The sequence below is a fragment of the Mustela nivalis genome, assembly GCF_964662115.1.
Source record: "Mustela nivalis genome assembly, chromosome: 3".
Taxonomy (NCBI): domain Eukaryota; kingdom Metazoa; phylum Chordata; class Mammalia; order Carnivora; family Mustelidae; genus Mustela; species Mustela nivalis.
Genome location: NC_139022.1, coordinates 119,846,093 through 119,865,805, shown reverse-complemented (window position 1 = coordinate 119,865,805; position 19,713 = coordinate 119,846,093). Strand labels below are relative to the sequence as shown.

The window sequence follows — 19,713 nt, the reverse complement described above, 5'->3', positions numbered from 1 at the left end:
AAAATTAAAAAAAAAATGCTTGTCATTTCGGTTTTCACCACTCACATGCCTCATCTGTACTTAAAATGTCCAGCACAGTGCCTGGCATGCGCTTAATAAGTGTTATAATATGTTCCCTCCTCTCAACCTTTGGAGGTCCGTGGTCACACCTCCACCACGGTCACCCCGACTGACTTGTCCTCAAGTAGGTGACCTTCTGCCTGCTGTGTACATCCACAGCCCCTGCACCCTGCACTCCGCATAACTGCACCGCCAGGGTGAAGGCTTGGCCCCCTTTGGCCCAGCGCCTGGAAGAGAGCCAGGCACACACTAGGCCTTATCCAAGTGTTGGAAGAAATGAGTGAAAGGCTTGGCACCCCGAGGGCACCCAACTGCCAGCGCGTCTTCCTGTCCCGGGCGCGGGAGCGGCGAGAGCGGGAGGCTCGGCGGTTCTGCTCCCGCCGCCGGGTCCAAACTTTCAAAAGATGCGGCGGCCACCGCCCCGCCTCTGCCTGCACGGTTGGAGGCAGCGGGAGGCGGCGGTGGAGGCGGAGCCAACGGGCTGGGGCCGGTTGGCTCCGCCTTCTCCTCGGCTGCCACCGCCTCCCTCCAGGCGCCCGCCCCAGCTGCTGCCCGCCGGCTCGCTCGTGCAGCCGCGATGCCCCGGAGCCCGACCCTGGTCCGGGTCCCCGGCCCACCGGGTTGTTAGCCTCCGTGCACCCCGCGCGCGCCGCCGCCAACGCCGCGCCCCAACGCAGCGATGGGCAACACCGTGCACAGGACCCTGCCAGGTATGCCGGGGAGCCCTGCCCGGGAGGCGGGCGCTGGGATTCTCCTCTCCCCAGGGGACCTGCTGGGTGACTTCCGGAGAGCCACCCCACCCACTTGGAGCCCTCGGCGCGCAGCGGGCTGGAGTCAGCGGTGCCTCCTGGACCCCGGCTCCGCGCGCGCCCCTTGGCTGGGCTTTGCGCTCCGGGAGGACCGGTACCGCGTCCCGGTTACCTTGGGGACCCCAGTCCTCATTCTCTCTGCTTGGCCAGATGCGCGAAGGGGCCGCTGGGGCGATGCCGCTCGCCCCCTCGCCTTTGTTTCAGCCCGAGGGCGCTGAGGAGGGAGCCCGGGGCGCCCTGGGGCGTGACTGGAGTCGGGCTCCCCAGGGCTTCCGACGCCCAAAACCACCCGTTGTGCCGAGACTGCAGCTGCTGATAGTGGGGGGCGCTTGTAGGGGTACCCCAATTTCCAGCCGCCAGCGCCCCCGCGGCACATGCTGCCTTGGTTTGGCCATGTTCCCACACGCACCCCGGCTGCGCCCCCCTCTGGTGTCCGCTCAATTGGGGGCTCTCTAGTCCCTCGGAGTCACCACTGCAGAGCGCATTGCCCCCTAGTTGACATCACCCTAGAATTTCCGGGGCCAGAGTAAGGGGATGGGGGTGAGGTGGGAAGGTGGGAGTAGGGAGCAGAGGAGGACTTGCTAGAGAATACCTGGTGGTAACCGATCACTGGGATCACTGCGCTGGGGGCTCCTTGTCTGGCACTTTGCATACACCCCAGGGCCCAGACGGCATGCAAAGCAGTTTTTCTTTGTTAAGATGTTTATCCCAATTTTACAAATAAAGATATTGAGGCTCAGAGGAAGAGAAATGACTCGCCCAAGGTCACACTGCTAATTGGGGGTGAGTCTGGGTTGGGCCCCATGTCAGTCAGCCCCACACCCCGGTCTTTAGAAAAAGTCTTTATTTTGGCTTAAAGCTGGGCATCGGTAGCATCTTTTAGGCAGAAAGTGAGAGATCTGTGTATTTTTAAAGTACAAAGGCCCAGCTCAGTGGGGAAGCAAGTCGGCTGCTGTGCAAATTAAGTATGAGGTTTTGGGAGAGAGACATATCAGTGGTCTGTGCTCTAACACTCCCATATAGTACCTCCCCTTCTAGGCTTTATATCCAAAAATTCGTTGTTTCTTCCTCTGGGGGGTATGGAAATGGAGGATGCTGTGCCTGGGATTCCCAAGCCTGGCCTGTGGAAGAGGAGCCAGCTCTTACTTTATAAGCTTCTGGGCAGCTTTAGGGCCATTGCATTCGAAACCCCCATATTCTCAGACAGGTGAAGTCACCAGCAGAGGATCATCAGGTAGTCGGAGGCAGAGGTGGGATTTGAACCCAGGTCCATTTATGGACCAGGGGCCTCCACCTCCTCTGAGCAGGGATACTGGCTGGATGGGGATGGAAGGACCCAGCCACCTGGCCCCGGGGGTGTCTAGGCCTGTTGGTCAATATGGCAGCAGATACTCTCCCAGCCACAGATACCTGGCTGCAGCATGGTCCCCTTTGTAAGAGTTCCTAATTAAAAATATTTATGCTGTTCTAGTAAAAAAAAAAAAAAAAAAAAATCCAATCTGCCACCTGTGGGTCAGCCCTAGGGTGGGTGAAGACACAGCCACAGCCAGGGAGGCTAAAAATAGCTGGCGATTTATATATTCTCCATCCCACAGGGCTCTTGCTCTGTGAACGGGGCCCCCCGGGCTAAGAGCCCGGGGTTAAGGTTGTTTTCCCACGGCAGTAGCTAAGTGTGAAAAATTAAAACTCTCCACTGGGGCTGATGCTTGCCCTGAGTTTGAGGAAGGGGACAGAGCTGGAGCTCTGAGGCACATCAGGTTGCGGTACTGAGGATATGAAGGGCCGTTTATTGTTTTCCCGCCTGAGTGTCATTAGTTTCTCACACACACTATGCCATTTTTTACAACTCTGTGATCAGCACACAAGGCTTCCCACACTTGAAATATCCTTCCTTGTCTAGTGCATTTCTTAAAATTTGGCTTAGCTGTCACCTCCTCCAGGAAGCCTTTCTTGACCACCCACACCAATCCCCTTCACTCTGCTACCTAGAGACCTTCTGATGGCTCTGCTTGTGCATCTGACCACATTGCATCGTCGTCACCCCTCTCCACAACTAGCCTCGAGGCTGCCTGAGGACAAAAACCATGTCTTGATTATCTTGTATCCCTGGTTGCCCAACCCAGCGCCTAGTGGCTGGCAGGCACTCAAAAACCAGTGGTAGAGCTCACATGTTGCCTGCGTCTTAGGCTGAGAGAACACTTGGCTCAGTCTTGCCCTGTAGAAATCCTTGTGCTTTCGTTCTCAGGAAAAGGACACATGCGTGGGGTTCCTTCTATGGGACTTGAAATAGAGAGCTGGCATTTGCTGAGCACCTGGATTCCATGCCAGGCTTCCTGCATATGTGGCTTCATTTACATGCCAAGCATGCTTCTCCTTAAGGCTCCTGCACTTGCTGCTCCTTCTGCCTGGAGCATTCTTCCCCCAGACCTCCACGTGGTTTCCCCCTCGCTTCCTTCACCTACCTGCTCCAGTGGGTCCTGCCATAACCTCCCCTGCCCTGCCTCCGGCATGCCCCACTTGCTCTCTCCCCTTTGGTGTCTCTCCTTAGCATGATCACTGTGGGCCACACGGTGTGTGTGTACATAGCTGTTTAATCACCTGTCTCCCCAGGGAGGATCTTGTCTTTTTATTCACGGCTGTAATTCAGCACCTGGAGCAGGGGCTAGTACACAGATGTTCAGTACATGCTTGTTGAATGAATGAATGAATTTAATGTCTGCAACAGCCCTTCGAGGGAAGGATCATCATCTCCATTTACAGATAAGGAAACCAAGGCTCAGAAAGATAAAATGACTCATCCCAGCTCACACAGCTCCCCCCGTTTGGAATCCAGGTTGATTTGGCTCCGAAGTTCTACATTCTTTCTCCAGCGGTGTGGTACCCTCCCAATCCATGGTTCAGATAACTTGTGTCGGGTGCGCCCAAGTGACTCTGTCATATTACTGTGTGCAATAATGACATGCCAAAGAAAGGGAGTGTCCTTTACGATCGATGTGGGAAGCCCCTTGACAGTCTTTACAAAGGGCATCAGTAACGAATGCCCTATAAAGAGAAATGTCCAGGAGCCAGCGCCGGAACTTGCATTTGCCAAGCTCCTACTGTGTGTGTCACCCGTTGTCTTTCTAGTTGCAGTTCAGTACTGTGGAGTAAGGTGCCATGCTTCTCCATTTTATGGATGAGGAGAATGAGGCACAGAGAGGTTCAGACACTTGACCCAACTCACACAGGTCGGCAGAGGCAAAGCTGGGTTTAGAAGACCTTATTCCTAATACCACATGATCCTTTTCTCTGGACCCTGTTCCCTTGCTCTGGGGTTTGTAAGAATAAAAATAAAAGTAAACACATGGAGCTCGGGGAGGATGGAGTTCCAGCGCAATGGGGCTCTCCCCCTTCCCCCCTTCTCTCACTGACGCATTGCAACCCTCCCGCCAGCGCGCCTCCAGGGCTCCCCCACAGTTCTGATTGGAGAAGAGACTGAATTCAAACTGCCAGTTGGGTTTAATCATTAAGTTGGTCCATGCTTGACCAAGTCAATGGCCCTTTTTAGTGTTAGTTCAATAGTTAGGCATCCTGGAGCTTGGAGTGAGAGAAGTATGTTGACCTTGGTCTGTGCCCAGCTCTACGTCAAGGACTATACCCACAAATCCTTGTAACAACTCTTTAGGAGGACTATATTTAGCCCCATTTTCCAGGCAGGCAACATCTGTCCTTAGGGGCCATGTGCCCAGGCTAGAGTGACTCCCAGGGTCTGTCCTGCCCTGCATTTTCCTGAGTGTGCATCCTCATTCATTTAACTGACATTTGGGGGCACCTGTCGTGTGCCAGGCCCCAGGGGTCTAGCTGTGAATGGGATGAAAGCCACCAGAGGCCCCCGTGGAGCTGGCCTCTAGTGGAAGAGGAACGGGACACGTAGCTGGTTATATCCCGGAGAACACAAGGTGCTGCAAACCCCGCCTCAGAGAGGGGGCATGGGGGGCCCAGGGCCCCAAACAAAGCCTGGCCACCAGACCAACTGGTCTGTCTACTGTGGCTCATGCATGACCAGCTTTTTAAAAAATTTAATGACATAGAATAGAACAAAACAAACAAAAAAATCAAGCGCATTGAGGTAGTAAGGAGAATTTTTCTTCATAGATTTTGTTTCCATTGTGCCTACAGGTGTGTGTGCTGGGCTCCATGGGGCCCCATCGATGAAGAGTTGTGGGGCGACCACTCACTGGTCCACAGCAGCGGGGATCTGGTATTTGGGTCTAGAGCAGGGACCCTAGTGTCCAGGTGCCCGGCTTCAAATCTCAGCTCAGCCTTTGTTCAGTAGAGTGACTCTGGGCAAGGTGCTTCCCTCTGTGTGCCTCAGTTTCCTCACTGTGAAGTGAGGGCCATAGGGGGAGCGCCCTCATGGTTGAGGTGGCAAGAATTAAATGGAAAAGGGCAGGTGATCTTAGCACAGTGCCTGGGGCTTTCACGGTCATGGTTATCTTTGCCCTGTGGAAAGAGAGGACTTGAGCCTGCCCCTGGGGTTCCTGGTTGGGGACGAATGACCGGTGCCCTTCATTTTCTGCCTTGAAAGCCCGGTCCAGGTGATTGTGAGCCTTGAACCCAGGGCTGTATTGGGAGGCATCCCTTTCGCATGTACTGACAGCCGCAATTCCCAAGGCCTCTCCAGCTTTGTCTGGGACACCAGATTTCTGATGAGAAGACTCGTGGCAGATTGCATTTTACCATTTCCATTTGTTCACAGACCTCCAGGCTGGGCTCTCTGCTGAGCCTGGGGTTAAGCCTGGGTTTAGGGACTCAAGGTCTAGTGGGAAAGACCAGCAAGGACAGGGCAGTTACTGTAAGTGGGGTAGGGGGTAGGGGGGCTCTGGGGGGCCATGAGTGGGAAAGATCAGCAAGGACAGGGCAGTTACTGTAAGTGGGGTAGGGGGGCCCTGGGGGCCATGAGAGCCCAGAGCAGGATGCAGGAAGGCTTCCTGGAGAAGGTGCTTGTCTGGTGAGACCAGAAAGCAGAAAAGTTAGCCAAGAGAAGGAAATGAGCAAAGCTGTTCAAGATAGAGGGGCTAGGTGTGCAGAGGCCTGAGCGGAGGGAGAGAGGGGCATACGTGGGGAGCTGTGGCCTTCTGGGGGTTCCAGTGTAAGTAGAAGTGGCCCATGGGGATAGAGCGGTGGGCAGAAGCCGTGTCAGAGGAGCGGATGGTTTCTTACAGGCCAGCCCGCAGTCAGGAGGCTTCGATTTCTTAGCTGCCGCGCTCCCTGCCGGGATGACGTGCGGAAGTTGTCAGCAGGGGCATGCAGTTTCACTGGGCTTGGCCATCAGAGCTGTTTAATCTTCCCTACAGACAAGAGTCAGCTCTGCCCTCTTTTGGACCAAAGGGCTTTCTGTACTTTGCAGTGCTCTATGAGGGCTTAAAATAGAAGCCCAGAAGCCAGGTGTGCGCTTCAAGCGGGGAGGGCAAAGGAAGGAGGCCTGGGTGCAGCCCTGTAGGTAGTGAGCGCTCACCTGGGCCGCAGCAGAGCGCTCACAACTCCCACAGGCTTGCCGCATTCCAGGCCCTTTATCCAGTTCATCCTCTCTCACCGGTCAGGAGCAGCCCTCCAGAAGTAGTCTCCCATTCCGCAGATAAAGAAACTGAGCTCAGAGGGGAAAGGAGCTGTGCCCTGAGACTGGCAGCCAGGAAGTGGCAGAGTGGAATCTGACCCCAGGCCTGCCCAGCCCCAGAGCTCCTTCTTCTCCATCACTAAAGGGCATGGCGCCCTGCGCCCTCTTGGGGCTGCTGCCCCTTGTCCTCATCCTGAGCCCCACCCCTGTCAACAGGTCCTGCCTGCAAGTGCCTCTTCCCACCTCTTTTGTCCTTGGGAAGATGAATTACTTCTGTCACATCAGCCAGAATGAAGCTGCCTGTTCACTCCTCACCCCTCCCGACCACACCCAGGGCCTGTAGACTTGGTGGCCCTGGAGAAGAGTGAACTTGATCTCTGCACCCCTTCTCTGAGGTTCCTGCCTGGTAACCATTGGCCTGTGGTTGGCCACCCCTACCTGTCATTTGCAGGTGTCACAGTGCGCCCACACCCTTTCCCCTGAGCCCAGCCACTCATGGGCCCTGCCTGCCCAGAGGGCCAGGCAGCACCCAGCCATCAGTCAGCAAGGGTATGGGTCACCCAGCACCCAGGCTTTCCTGCAGGTGAGGAGCGTCGTGTCTCTGGACTGTGCGGTCATTCTCGGCAGAGAATGGTGACAGCACAGGCTGCGGCCCTTCATGCCTGCATTAGTCGGACAAGCAACTTGACCTCTCTGTGCTTGGGTTCTCTTTTCTGCAGAAAGGGGGTGATGATGTCACTTCACAGGCATGCAGGGCGTCTGACAGATAGTGAGTGCTCCCACGGGGTGCCTGTTAGGATTATGTACTCACGGGGGAAACCAGCCCCTGCTCTGCACTGAGCCCTGTGCTCCTGGGGGAGAGAGACCCAGAAGACACACACTAATGTCACACAGCTGGTCTGTGCCAGACACTGTTATGAGCAGGTCCCTGCATTTGACCCTCAGAACAAGCCTCAGGAGACAGCTACTGTTGTTACTCTCTTATGACTGTTGAGAGAGCAGAGAGGCACAGAGAGGGAGAGTAACTTGCCCAAGGGCACACAGCTCAAGGAGTCCAGCATGATCGCTTTGAGAAGGCGAGGATGTCCGTCTGGGACTATGACTGGCAAGTCAGGGTGGGAGGTCAGGTGGGCCCGGAAGCCTTCGTGGTGTTAGGCAGAAATCTGTAAGCCTCCTGACACATTTGGTTTTGGTTGTTCACCAGCTCCTTAGGTGTCTGTCTCACATCCTGCCTCTGGGCATGTGGGGTGGGATGGTCTCTAAGTGGCCTATGGGCTCACCAAGGGGACCCCAGCTGATATTCCCCAAAGCCTGATGTGTAGCTCTCCAACCCCCTTTCAAAGCAGGTCAGGAGACAGCTGATGTCCTGAGGGCTTTCTAGACTGCAAATCGAGGCCCGTGTCATCCCCAGGGGAGTAGAGAATTCCTAGCGATATGGCCTGGGAGCTCTCTGCAGATCCCTGCAGTCAGAGAGCAGACCTGATGCGGAAGGGCACCACAGACCAAACACAGACGGGACCAGTGCAGGGCCTTCATGTGGAGGCAGATTTGAGCTCAACCAAAGGAAGAACCTTCTAACTGTGGAAGCAGTCTGCAGGGCAGTGAGGTGTTTAGCACTGGCGTTTAGCCTGGCTGGGACTTGATGTGGGCATTGTGGTGGCAACTGAGTGTCAGATGGACCCCGGATGAACTGTTCATCCATCCCAGGGGGATGCTCTTCCAGGGGTCCCCTGGGGTCTTACGGGGATGCTCTCTTGTGTTCATCTGCCGAACACCTGCAGACCCCTTCAGTCTTTCTTTTATAACATCCTTCGGCCGTTTCTTCGGGTTGGAAGTTCTTTGGCCCATTTGATGGCTCAGACACTGGGACACAGAAAGATGCAGCCACCTGCCCTCGCTGGGGTCTGGGACTGTTGTCCTTGGACATCAGGCCCAACTCACCCTTGTCCCTTTTTCTCTCTTCGTTCTTATTACTGAGGCTCAGCTGGCCTCATGCCTCACCTCCGTGCAGTGGGGAGAAAGTGCTTTTACGAGTAAGCCATGTGGGGAAATGGGTGGGGTGGGGGTGTCGGGGGCAGTGTTGGCCCTGGGCAGGGTGCCCACAGCTATTCACAAGTGTGCTCTGTTTATATCCTCAACATTACACATTGTTTATATTACAATTCTATCCCTTGGGCACGTGTTTTCTTTCCTTTTTCCCAAAGGATGATGGATTTAAGAGATGGGTGGGCACACGCGTACCCTGTGTCTCCCAAGATGGGTCGGCTTGGTAACTTTCCACTCCACAGAAGAGCTTCCCTTCCCCTCAAGGTTCGGGGCAATTCAAGGTCAGGAGATGGGACAGTGGAATTTCCCTGACTCCGAGGATGGCCCAGACCTTCATCTCTGCAGACAAAGTCCCCCCAGGGACTCTGTTCCTAGGACCAGAGAGTGATCGGAACCTGCCTCCTATCTGGCAGATGGGGACACTGGGGACCTGAGCTTTGTGCTGTTCACACAGCAATTACAGACAAGCTCTTTGCCAGAATCCCAGGAGAGGTGCTGGAGAGAGCCTTGGTTTCAGAGGAAGCCTAGAGTTCAAATAGTTCTGTATCTATCCTGGGTCACCCTGGGCAAGTCATGTCCCTCTCTGAGCCTCCACTTCCTCATCTCTAAAAGGGGGAGAATGATGATACCTCCTTTACAGGGAGGCGGTGAGGAATAAATAGGGAAGTCCGTGAGAAGACAAGACAAGGACTCCATGAAGGCGAGGAAGCTGTGCTCCTGAAATAGGTGGGCTGAGATGGAGGGTCGGGAGGAACAATAGGACCAGTCGTCCTGTTCCTCTCAGGTCCCTGTGAGAGATCACTAGAACACCCACTGGTTGGCTGGAGAAGCCATTCTGAAGAATGGTCAAGAGCATGCATGGGTTTTGGATCCACGTCAGAGTCCAGTCCTGACCCAGCTGTTTACCTGAACCATGCAGGCTTTCTGCAGCAACCTCAGTTCTCACTCATTTGGAGGACGGTCAGCATGGCGGAGGAGGTGGAGGGAAACAGAAAAGCTGGGGAAGCAGAGTGGGAGAGGCACCCTTCAGAGTCACTTCTTTGCGGGCCTCAGAGCCAAACGTGGCAGGGAAGGAGACATTAGTTGAGGACCTGCTGTATGCCAAGCCCTGTGCTCTGCTCCTTCCATGCAGGGATGACTTCTACACTTTGCCTGAAGCAGCCAGAGCCCTCTCTTCCCTAACCTTGTGAACCAGGCTGGTCTGGGTTCAGATGCTAACAACACCATGTCCTGGCTGTGTGGCCTCCGGCAGCTCTCCCAACCTCTCTGAGCCTCCCTGCCTCATTGGGTCTGGTAGCAGTCGCCTCCCCAAGGAGGACCACAGGAGGTCTGGGGAGCACAGAGCCGATGGTAGTCTCTGCATTGTCCCCTGGAAGGTCTGTCTCTCTGACCGAGTCCCACCCCCAATTCCTTTTCTGGGCCCCAGGGGGCCCATCTCTAACTCCTAACCCCCCCTAACACCCCCCCCCCCAGCTGTAATCAGTCACCGGCTTTCCTTTTTTAGATGCTGCTTATTGTTCCTCTCAAGTTCCGCCAAACTGGCCTTTGAGCTGCTCAAAACAAGCTGATTGATGACATTTCCCCCCCCCCCCCCACCCCTCCTCAAGACCAAGCCAGGGCATCCCTCCACTGCTCCCACCAGAAGGCGGCTTAAGCTACTTGGACGTAGTCTAGCTCTTTTCCCCTCTGCAGGTCAGGAGAAAAGCAAGAGACCCTGGGGGTGGAGTGAAGTATGAAACAGGAAAGGCGCAGCCTTTGGAGTCAGACAGGACCAGAGTCGAAAGCGGACACTGCCCTTGAAAGCTGGGTGGCCTCTGTGAGGGTATCAAGAGAGGGGCCTCGGTTTTGTCATCTGGGAGCCACCTGGCAGCGGGTGGTGAGGGGCAGAGGGGCCACGCAGCAGGCCCACAGCACACACGTGGTGTGCCACAGAGGCAGGTCGCTGCTCCTCGGAGCCAGACAACACTGCCCAGCCGTGGGGCCTGCGAAGAACACCGCCTTGGCTCCAGGAGCCACAACAGCGCGGTTCAAGGAGGGCTTTCTCCTCCAGTGTTGCTTTGGGCCTGAGAAGCAGGACCAGTCGATCTATGGTTCCAAAAAATCAGGCTGGAGCCCTGCAGGTTAGTGAGTGGCCGAGCAGCCGGGCCCCACCCAGGCTAGGGGAGAGGCTGTCCTCCCAGCAGAGAGAAGGAGAAAGCTGGTGGACTCAGCCAGCTTATCACCAGGCCACTGCCAGGAGCTGCCTGGAGGAGAAGCAGGTGCCGAGGGGCAGGACCGTACCAGCAGTTGGAAGCAACATTCAAAACCGGAACTGTTTTTCTTACTCCTGCTCTGCTAGGTCATTTTGATAGGCTGAGAAGAGAGAGAGGAAGTTTCTATGGGAAGAAGCTGGGCTTGACTCTCATTCTTTGGAGAGGTGGATCCTCAGGGTTCCTCCCTGCTCCAAACAATTCCGTGGTCCCCAGAGCCTTCTTGAGGAACTTATCCCCTCTGCATGGCCTTTAAGACCCTTTGTGATGCAGCCCCAGGCTCTGGCTCCAACTTCCCCTCTGTCTTCTGCCCTACACTCCTTTTAGTTCTTTAAGTACATTACACTCATTCTCACCTCCAGGCCTTTGCCTGTGCTATTCCCTCTGCATCAAATACAATTCTCCAACCCTATCAACCTCCTAGCCACTTCTGCCTCAGTCCTGTAGCATGGCTGCTCTGAGAAGCATCCCCACGGCCCCAGCCCTGCCCACCACCCACCCTGCATAGTCCTGGTGTCGGTGTCTGCCCCTCAGCCAGTCTCAGATCACAGGGCAAGGGCTGTGTGTGACTTGTCAGTGCATGTGCCCCCTCAGCCAGGACAGGCCCTGGCATGGAGTGCGTGCTCCTGAAAAGTCAGATGAAGGAGGAAGTGATGTACTTGAGAGAGAATGAAGGCACTTCCCTCGGCTCCCTGCCCCAAATTGGCAGTGGGACCCTAACCAGGGGAGCTGGCCCCTGGGAATTTCCTGGGGCTTGGAGTTTCCTGGGGCAGTTTATCAGGAAGAGACCTAAGTGAAGAGGCCCAGCAGAGGGTCAGAATGGGCTAGAAAATCCTGACTCCACTGAGCACACTTCATGGGGGCATTGGGATGACCTCACCCCCTGGGAACTCGGTGCATCTGAGCCCACTTGAGCCAAGAGGGCTGCCACTTAGGCCTGGAAGGAGTAGGCTTTGCTCCCAACAAGCCGTGTCGCGTGACCTCCGGCCTCCCTCCCCAGCCTCCTCGTAGGTGTTGACAGGAGTGTGGGGCCTTCCCAGCTGTGCTGGGGTGACCAGGTTTTGTTTGCAAAGAAAAGGAAGGGGAGGAGCAGGGTGGCAGTTACCAGTGTGGGCTGGCCCCCTTCCATCCTGGCCTCCCAGGTTCTCTGAAACAGAGAACAAAGTCCCATTACGCTGGCATCTGTCTCGTGGGTGCCAGTCACTGCCCCATTTGGCAGAGGTGAGGGAACGTTGGTTATTTTTTTCCTAGCCCGCTTTCAAACCCACCAATGGCAAAGGTACTTCATGTTGCCAGAGAAGACATATTCTTGTCTGGCTTTGGGTGGAGGGAAGCCTTACCAATACTGGCCTTGTGTTTTCCTCTGTAAAGGACATACACACACACAGACCATGTTGCCAATAGCATTGATTTGAATTGCAGACCTGGACAAATGTCACTTGAACCAGCCTCTTCTCACCGGAGGTATACTGTCTGAGCCTAGAGGTCATAGGAGTCTAGGAAGCCCCTGAAATTGTATGCCAAATTGTGTTCATGGAGTGTTGGTATTTTTCGGGGGAGAGAGGCCTATACAGTTTTCATCATCCTTCACAAGGGCCAGGACACTTGCTTCCAGTGGTTATAGGGGGCTGCTTTGGAGAAGGGATGGGGTATGGAAGGGCCTAGGCTTGGCCCTCTGCTGCCACTGCCCAGCTTTGCAGCCTTGGTTTTCCCCTCTGGAAAACGAAGGTGGTAAAACCGATCCTGCAGGGTTATCCCAGAGTCTAAATCGAATAAACAGAGGCAATCACCGGCCCGTAACAGGGGTTCAGTAAAGGGCTGCGTGTGAAAGGAGGGTACAGAATAGACCATTCTCCTGGCTGGCGATTCCCTTTCCCTGTGGAGTGGAATCTGCTGAAAATTTCAGCCAGAATGCCATCTGCTGAATGCCAGCACGCTGGAAGCTGTCATCTCAGCGGCCAGAGAAGCTGGGGTGTTGCTTCCTGTCATCCTCTTGGCCATAAATGCCATTTGCTCAGGCTCTTTTTAGATCAATGGAGAGGCTGGGCTGGGGCAACAAGCGAGGCACATTTGGGACACTGCTGGGATGGCTTAAAAGTGGGCTCCTGTCCTTGGACACTAAGGAAAGGCGACCCCAGGGTTTTTAAGAGGCCTTTCCTGGTCAAGGTCACCAGCCCTCCATGGAGAAACACGTCCAGATGTATTTCCCCAGACCTACAGGTCGACTTCTCTGATGTCAGAGGACGTTAGAAACCTTTTCTTGTCAAAGGAACAAAGTAAGGTGGCTGATGGGAGAGACCACGTGTTTAGTGAACACCTACTACGTGCCACGCATCGTGTCTGATGAACTTAGCTTGCCAACTCAAAACTCCTCACAGCGGTCTTGCAGGGTGGGGAGGACTCCTGCCAGCGTTGGAGGTCTGGGCGGGGAGACCCAGAGAAGTTAGGCATGGACCTTAACATCACACCACTATAAAATGACAAAACAGAATTTAAACCCACATCTGTCTGACTCCAAACCTGTATTCTTTTTAGCTGCCTCTCACACGGAGATTTAGAAAATGAGACTCTGGGAGAGACGGAGATGAAGGGCTCCCCCAGGAGTTGGATCTGCTGTTCCCACAGGGAAAGAAAGGAACGTTCAGTGATCATCTACTATATGCCAGGATTTCTGCCCGATCTCTGTGCTCTCCCAGCCTCTCAGCAGCCCAAGACGGGCCCAAGGTCACACAGCATTCCAGATGAAGAACTGCACCGCTGGGAAGTGACGTGACCACCCAGGGCCCCCAGGCAAATCAGCAGCAAAGCTCAGGCTCGAACCCAGAGCCAGGAGGGGCGGTCTAAAGGACGGACGTGGGAAAAGCACATAGCCATCACCTGAGCTGCTCTTCCATCCACTGTCTTACCCAAGGACTTGTCCAAGGATGGGCAGTGGCAACATTTATTTAGTCAGAATAGAGTCCTGTCCTCCCTAACTGTCCATAGCCACTCAGTGTGCCCCCCCCCCCAATCACGGCCCCTATGCTTATTGATTTTTTATTAAAGATTGTATTTATTTGACAGAGACACAGCAAGAGAAGGAACACAAACAGGGTGAGTGGGAGAGGGAAAAGCAGGCTTCCCACTGAGCAGGGAGCCCAGGACCCTGGGATCATGAGCTGAGCCGAAGGCAGATACTTTATGATGGAGCTGCCCAGGCGCTCCTGCCCCTACGTTTAGAGTCCAGGCACTGCTTCCCTGACAAAATGCTGGAAAGACCCTCCCCTGTGGTCTTGGCAGGGCTGGAGCAGCCTTTGGTCAACTGTGAGGCTGGGCCAGGAATGTCTCCTGCTCCCTCCTACGCATGGGATGGGCTCCTGCAGCAGTCTCCTGGGCCCCCACCGCACAAGACCACCTCTGCACTGCCTTGTCCTTAGAGTCCCCAGGTCGGATTCCCTGACCAGAAGAGCAGGGGCTCCCTGGACGTAGTGGGCACCCCCACACGGCTGGCGGGTGCTCAGCCTTCCGGGGAAGGACAGGGGCCTGGGGCCTGTTTCCGGACATGGTGTGGGGGCCTCTTCTTGGCCAAAGGCTTTCTCGCCCCTGACAGTGTGCCCGTTTGAATCTGGTGCTGGTGCCAGCAGCTAGGAACCTCTGTGCCCACAGACTCAGCCATTTGGGGGAACAGCTGAAGTGATCCCAGGAGGGGAAAGGTGGGGGACATTCTGGCTCTCGCAGCCATGAAACCTGAGCACTGGGAGGCTCCAGGAGCCATGCGGGGAAAATAGTTTTTATATAATGTCGAGTTAAGAAACAAAAAGGCAGGAGCACCTGGGGGGCTCAGATGGTTAAGCGTCTGCCTTCAGCTCAGGTCATGATCTCCAGGCCCTGGGATCAAGCCCCGTGTCAGGCTCCCTGCTCAGTGGGGGAGTCCGCTTCTCTCTCTCTGTCTCTCTGTCTCTCTCTGCCTCTCCACCTGCTTGTGCTCTCTCTCTTTCTTAAATGAATAAATGAAATCTTAAAAAAAAAAAAAAAAGGCAGGAAGCAAAACTGGATGTGGGCTCTGACTGCAGGGAAGTTGGAAAAGATGCTTGGGACTACTTAGTACTCAGTACGTGCGTGCTGCTTACGGAAGCAGGCTGGGACCGGAGGAAGGAACGCTGGTTTGGGATCAGGTGCTGCTGGGCCTACATCTCAACACAGCTTCTCGCAGCCGAGGGGAAGGGTCTCTGCTGCCAGGAGCTTTGTTTCTCACCTAGAAAATCCTGCAGGTGAAGATTCTGAAAAGTAGCTACAATCCCATGTCCCAGGAGACTTCTAGCATGAGGCACAGCATAGAGGCAGGGCACAGCCAGCAGCCCTTCCATGGAGAAGGGCCAGATAGAGACCATGGAAAATGCCACATGAGTTAGGGTGCGAAGGGAGAGAGAAAGGAGGTATTTTTCTCTTCCCTGCTGAACTTTCTGTAACATGGCTGTGGCGTTTCAACTTCAGGTTTTCTGTTGACATCTCCAAACTAGGATGTTCTGTGGAGTCCCTGAGGCCCGCGTTCATACTTCTGTTTTTTGTGGAAGCCACTTTCCCCGAGCCCAGCTAAAACCAGACAGCGATGTACAATTGGGAGATTATTTATTGTTCTTTCACCTTAAGCATTTTCAATTTGTATAAATAACACATCCTCTTAGACACTTTCACTCTGGTCTTTTTACCTCATGTCAGGGCAGTGGATTCTGAGCGGGTAGAAAGAGTGTTTATCCCTCACTCCCTAAAGGAAGTTGGATCGTATAATCAAGATTTAACAAGTATGTAAACTTCGCAGGTCACTTGGCTGTATTTTGTCCTAACATATAGCTGGTTTTACAGGAAACTTCCCCTTGTAGGAACAAAGCAGGGTGTCTCCCCAGCCAGCGTTCATTTCAACCACCAGGTCCCTCTAAAAGAACATCTACTAGGATTCTCAAGCTGTTGGGTAAAGAAATTCCCTGAAAGAGAAGGTTGGGGAAAGAGCAGTGATGTTAGGGAGAGGAACATAACCGTGGCTTGTGGGCTTTGGTGCTCAGAAGTGCTTTTGATCTGTGGTCATATTTAGTGTTTCCTGGAGACTGTGCCAGCTATGGGGACCTTGGGGAGAATTCAGCCTGTGGACACTGGAGGAAGTCTCAGCCCAGAGAAGCTGGGTGGCTTGCACAAGGTTACAGCGTGCATGGAGAACGTGGGCTCTGTGGTCCCTGGGCGGCCTCTCTTGGTTTACACTGGAGTTGTACTTCTCGACTTGCTTGATTTTTGTCCCCGAAACAGCTCTCCAGCCGGCCCTTGCTCTTATCCTTGTGGTTCTGGAGATGGCCCGCAGTATGGCTCGGGGTTCACCCTCCTTGCTGCCCAGGGAGCCCCTCCCTTTCAGCCTGCTCTGCTGAAGGCCCTTCGTAGCCCCCTCTCCCTGCTGCCCCATACAAGGTTACTATCAATCAAGGCTGTTTGGGTTGCAAATATCAGAAACCTGGCTCGACATGGCTTATAAGCAAAAGATGTTCTCCTTATCCCCCTTGGGTGGAAGTAAACTCTGCCATTCTGTCTCCTGCCTCAGAGGTGGTCTGCCCGGACCCCTACTGACCCTGAACTCCACAGGCCCTTCTCCTTCTTTGGGCCCATTTCCCCATCTGAAAAATGGGCTTATCAGAGAAGAGGATTTCTGAGGTCTGCTCTAGCTCTAAAAGAGAGGCAGCGGCTGGGATATATCCAGTGCCTGAAGTGTGCCTGGCAGACACAGGGAGAATCAAAGATGAAATGAAAAAGCCCCTGCCCTCCAGGATCCAACCCTAGTATCTCCCTATTCCTCCTCACCACCTCTCTGCTTCCCCGTCAAGTATCCATTAGGTCTTATTTATCGACTATATTAACCACCCAAAGCTAGTATATGGAATGTTTCCTTGCTTATTACAACCTCAAAATTCGCAATCTCTACTACCTTCAAAACATATCCAGAATCTGACCCCTTCTCGCCACTCTGCCAGGTACCTCCCCACCTCCCAATCTCAGCCTTCATCATCTGTGCCTGGAATAATCCAGTAGCCTTGTCCTTAGCCCCCAGTTCCTTTGCCCATTCCCTGCCAGCAGTCCCCTCTGCAGCCTCATCACTTCTCTGGTAGAAACCTCCAGTAACATCCCTTTCACTGTGGTAAATTGGCTTAAAAAACAAGCAGCAACCAGGGCCTCTCCTCCCCTTCCCCCCCTCCCCGCTCCAGCTCTGCTCTCATTTGCTTCCACTTCCCACACCTGCTCACACCAGCCCCGCTGGCTTCCCTGCTGTTTCTCAGCCACACCAGCTCATTCCCACCTCAGGGTCTTTGCACTGGTTTTTGCCCCTACTTGGAAGGGACCCCCCCATCCCCCACCCCAGCTACCCTCATGGCTCAATCCCTTCACCTCTGCTCAAAGTCACTGCTTCAAGAGGCCCTCTGTGAACCTAGTACTTTTCTCTTCCCCACTTCCTGATTGCATTTCTGTCACGCTTCCCACCAGGTAGAGTACGTTTTACTTCTTGTCTGACTTTGACCCCTGCCCCAGAATGTCCACTCCCTCAGAGTGGGAACCTCATCCTTCTTGGATACTACTGTATTTCCGATGCCTAGCATGGTACCTGGCTAAAACACTACGTGCTCATTAAAGATTTGTTAAACGAATGATTAGAGTCCCTTAAATTCTTTTCTTTTCTCCTTCTGCAGGACCTTGGCTTCTGTCCTTGTATTCTGTCTTCTGGGGATTATTGGCTTCTGTTTGGAGAGGGGCCTCCAGCTTCCCAACAGGGCTTTCTACCTCCCCCACAGGCTTGGGGAGGGGAACCATAACTTCCCTGGCTCATCATTACACCTCTCTTCATTTTCCCCTGTCCTCGCTCCCCTTTGTCTCAGTGGAAACCCAACAATATGCCCAGAGAGCAGTGAGCCCCATGGCTGGGTGTGGGAGGAGTGGTCCCCACAACAGCCTCTCATTTCCCAAGGTGACTATTCTTCTCCCATGACTGCAGACCACTATGGGCCAGGGGTTGCCTGCGATTTATAAGCCCTTGCCATGAAAACTGTACTCAGCTGCTGATGTGAATGGGCAGCAGAGACTTGTGTAGTAATTCCCCACCCTGCCGTCTCCCAGGAACTGCCCTGGGGATGGAGGAGGACAGGTGGAAATGATGAAGCCCCCACCTCAAATCTCAGCCACCTGAGTTTGTGGCCAGCAGCCCGCTCCTTTGAACCAAGACCCTCCCGAGATTCTCCAGGTCCTCTGGGGCAAAATTCCCTTAGAAATGAATCCTCAACAGTGCATGTTCTAGAAAAGCCAACCTTGCTTATAAAGAATGCCTTCATTTTCTATGGGTAAATGGCTGGGGGCGGGGGTTGGGGGGGAAAGAGGGGGAGTCACAGCATAGAATGACTTTGTTGTGATAGCCTTGGGCAGGCTGGCGGTAGCTGGAACCTACTCAGAGTTTATTAATGAATTAAGATGGAATTTAAAAAGGAAATGACTTTTAAAAAGACGAAACTGTTCATGGAGTTCTGAAGGGCCCTCACCCTCCTGTCTGTCTCTCCCCGCAGACCCGAGCCCGCCGGCTCGCCTCCTGGCCACCCGGCCGTGCTGCGGCCCCGGCCCCGAGCGGCGCCCGGTGCTGGGCGAAGCGCCGCGCTTCCACGCACAGGCGAAAGGCAAGAACGTGCGGCTGGACGGCCACTCGCGCCGGGCCACTCGACGCAACAGCTTCTGCAATGGCGTCACGTTCACGCAGCGGCCCATCCGGCTGTACGAACAGGTGCGGCTGCGCCTGGTGGCCGTGCGCCCCGGCTGGAGCGGCGCGCTGCGCTTCGGCTTCACGGCGCATGACCCGTCGCTCATGAGCGCCCAGGACATCCCCAAGTACGCCTGCCCCGACCTTGTCACGCGGCCTGGCTACTGGGCCAAGGCGCTGCCCGAGAACCTGGCGCTGCGCGACACCGTGCTAGCCTACTGGGCGGACCGCCACGGCCGCGTGTTCTACAGCGTCAATGACGGCGAGCCCGTGCTCTTCCACTGCGGCGTGGCCGTGGGCGGCCCACTCTGGGCGCTCATCGACGTCTACGGCATCACCGATGAGGTGCAGCTCCTCGGTAGGTTGCGGGCCAGACCAGGCAATGGTTCTCCGTGCTCATGGACGTGTATTTTTTTCAATATTCACAAACAGGAAGGGCTCACTTTGCCAAGCCTTGTTCTAAGCAGTTTACACATTTTTAACTTCTCATTATTTTACCACAACCTGCCACACTCATTTTACAGATGAGAAAACTGAGGCACAGAGAGGTTAAATAACTTGAGTTGCAAAGCCAGGACTGAAACCCACAAGGGCTGGGTCCAGAGTCCAGGCCCTGGGCCAGGTTCATTCATACATCAGGTACTTGCTCATTCACCCACCCATTCTTTTGTCCAATCCTTTGCTAATTCCTTCACTCTCTTGTTCATTTGCTCACTCATTCTCTTATGCATGTGTTTGCACACTCATTCGTTGTATTCAGTCATTCACACAGGTACTTATTCATTTGCTCTTTCATTCAGTCACTCACACATCCACTTAGCGGTCAAATTTATGCCCCAGTCCTTGTGTATCTACAGTGGCCAACGGTAAGGGGCTCAAGGTCCACTGGGGAGGCAGGCAGAGAAGCCTGGCTAGCCGTGGTTCTAACGGAGGAGGCAGCCACTAAAGCTAAAATCCATAGGCGCAGGAGCCCTTGAGACCTTTTTTCTTTTCTTACCTTTTTAAAGGATTTAAAATTCACATAATGTCAAAGTAACCATTTTAACGTGTACAATCCAGTGGCATTCAGTTGACAACAATCACCTCTAGTTCTAAAACATTTTCATCACCACAGAAGGAAACCCATACCCATTATGCTGTCCTTCCCCATTCTCCCCTACCTCCAGCCCCTGGCAACCACTGACCTGCTTTGTATTTGTG

The 19,713-nt window shown here is 54.3% G+C and overlaps 1 protein-coding gene across 2 annotated transcripts in view; it reads left to right on the top strand.

Moving 5' to 3' along the window:
* Window positions 1-565: 565 nt before the first annotated feature.
* NEURL1B (neuralized E3 ubiquitin protein ligase 1B) overlaps window positions 566-19,713 on the top strand; it is a 38,799-nt gene continuing 19,651 nt past the window's right edge. For both annotated transcript variants that reach the window (XM_082723220.1, XM_082723219.1), the window contains exons 1-2: window positions 566-770; window positions 18,326-18,871. In XM_082723220.1, coding sequence (XP_082579346.1) covers window positions 740-770; window positions 18,326-18,871 — 577 coding nt within the window. In that variant the 5' untranslated portion in view covers window positions 566-739. The remainder of the gene's footprint in view (window positions 771-18,325; window positions 18,872-19,713) is intronic.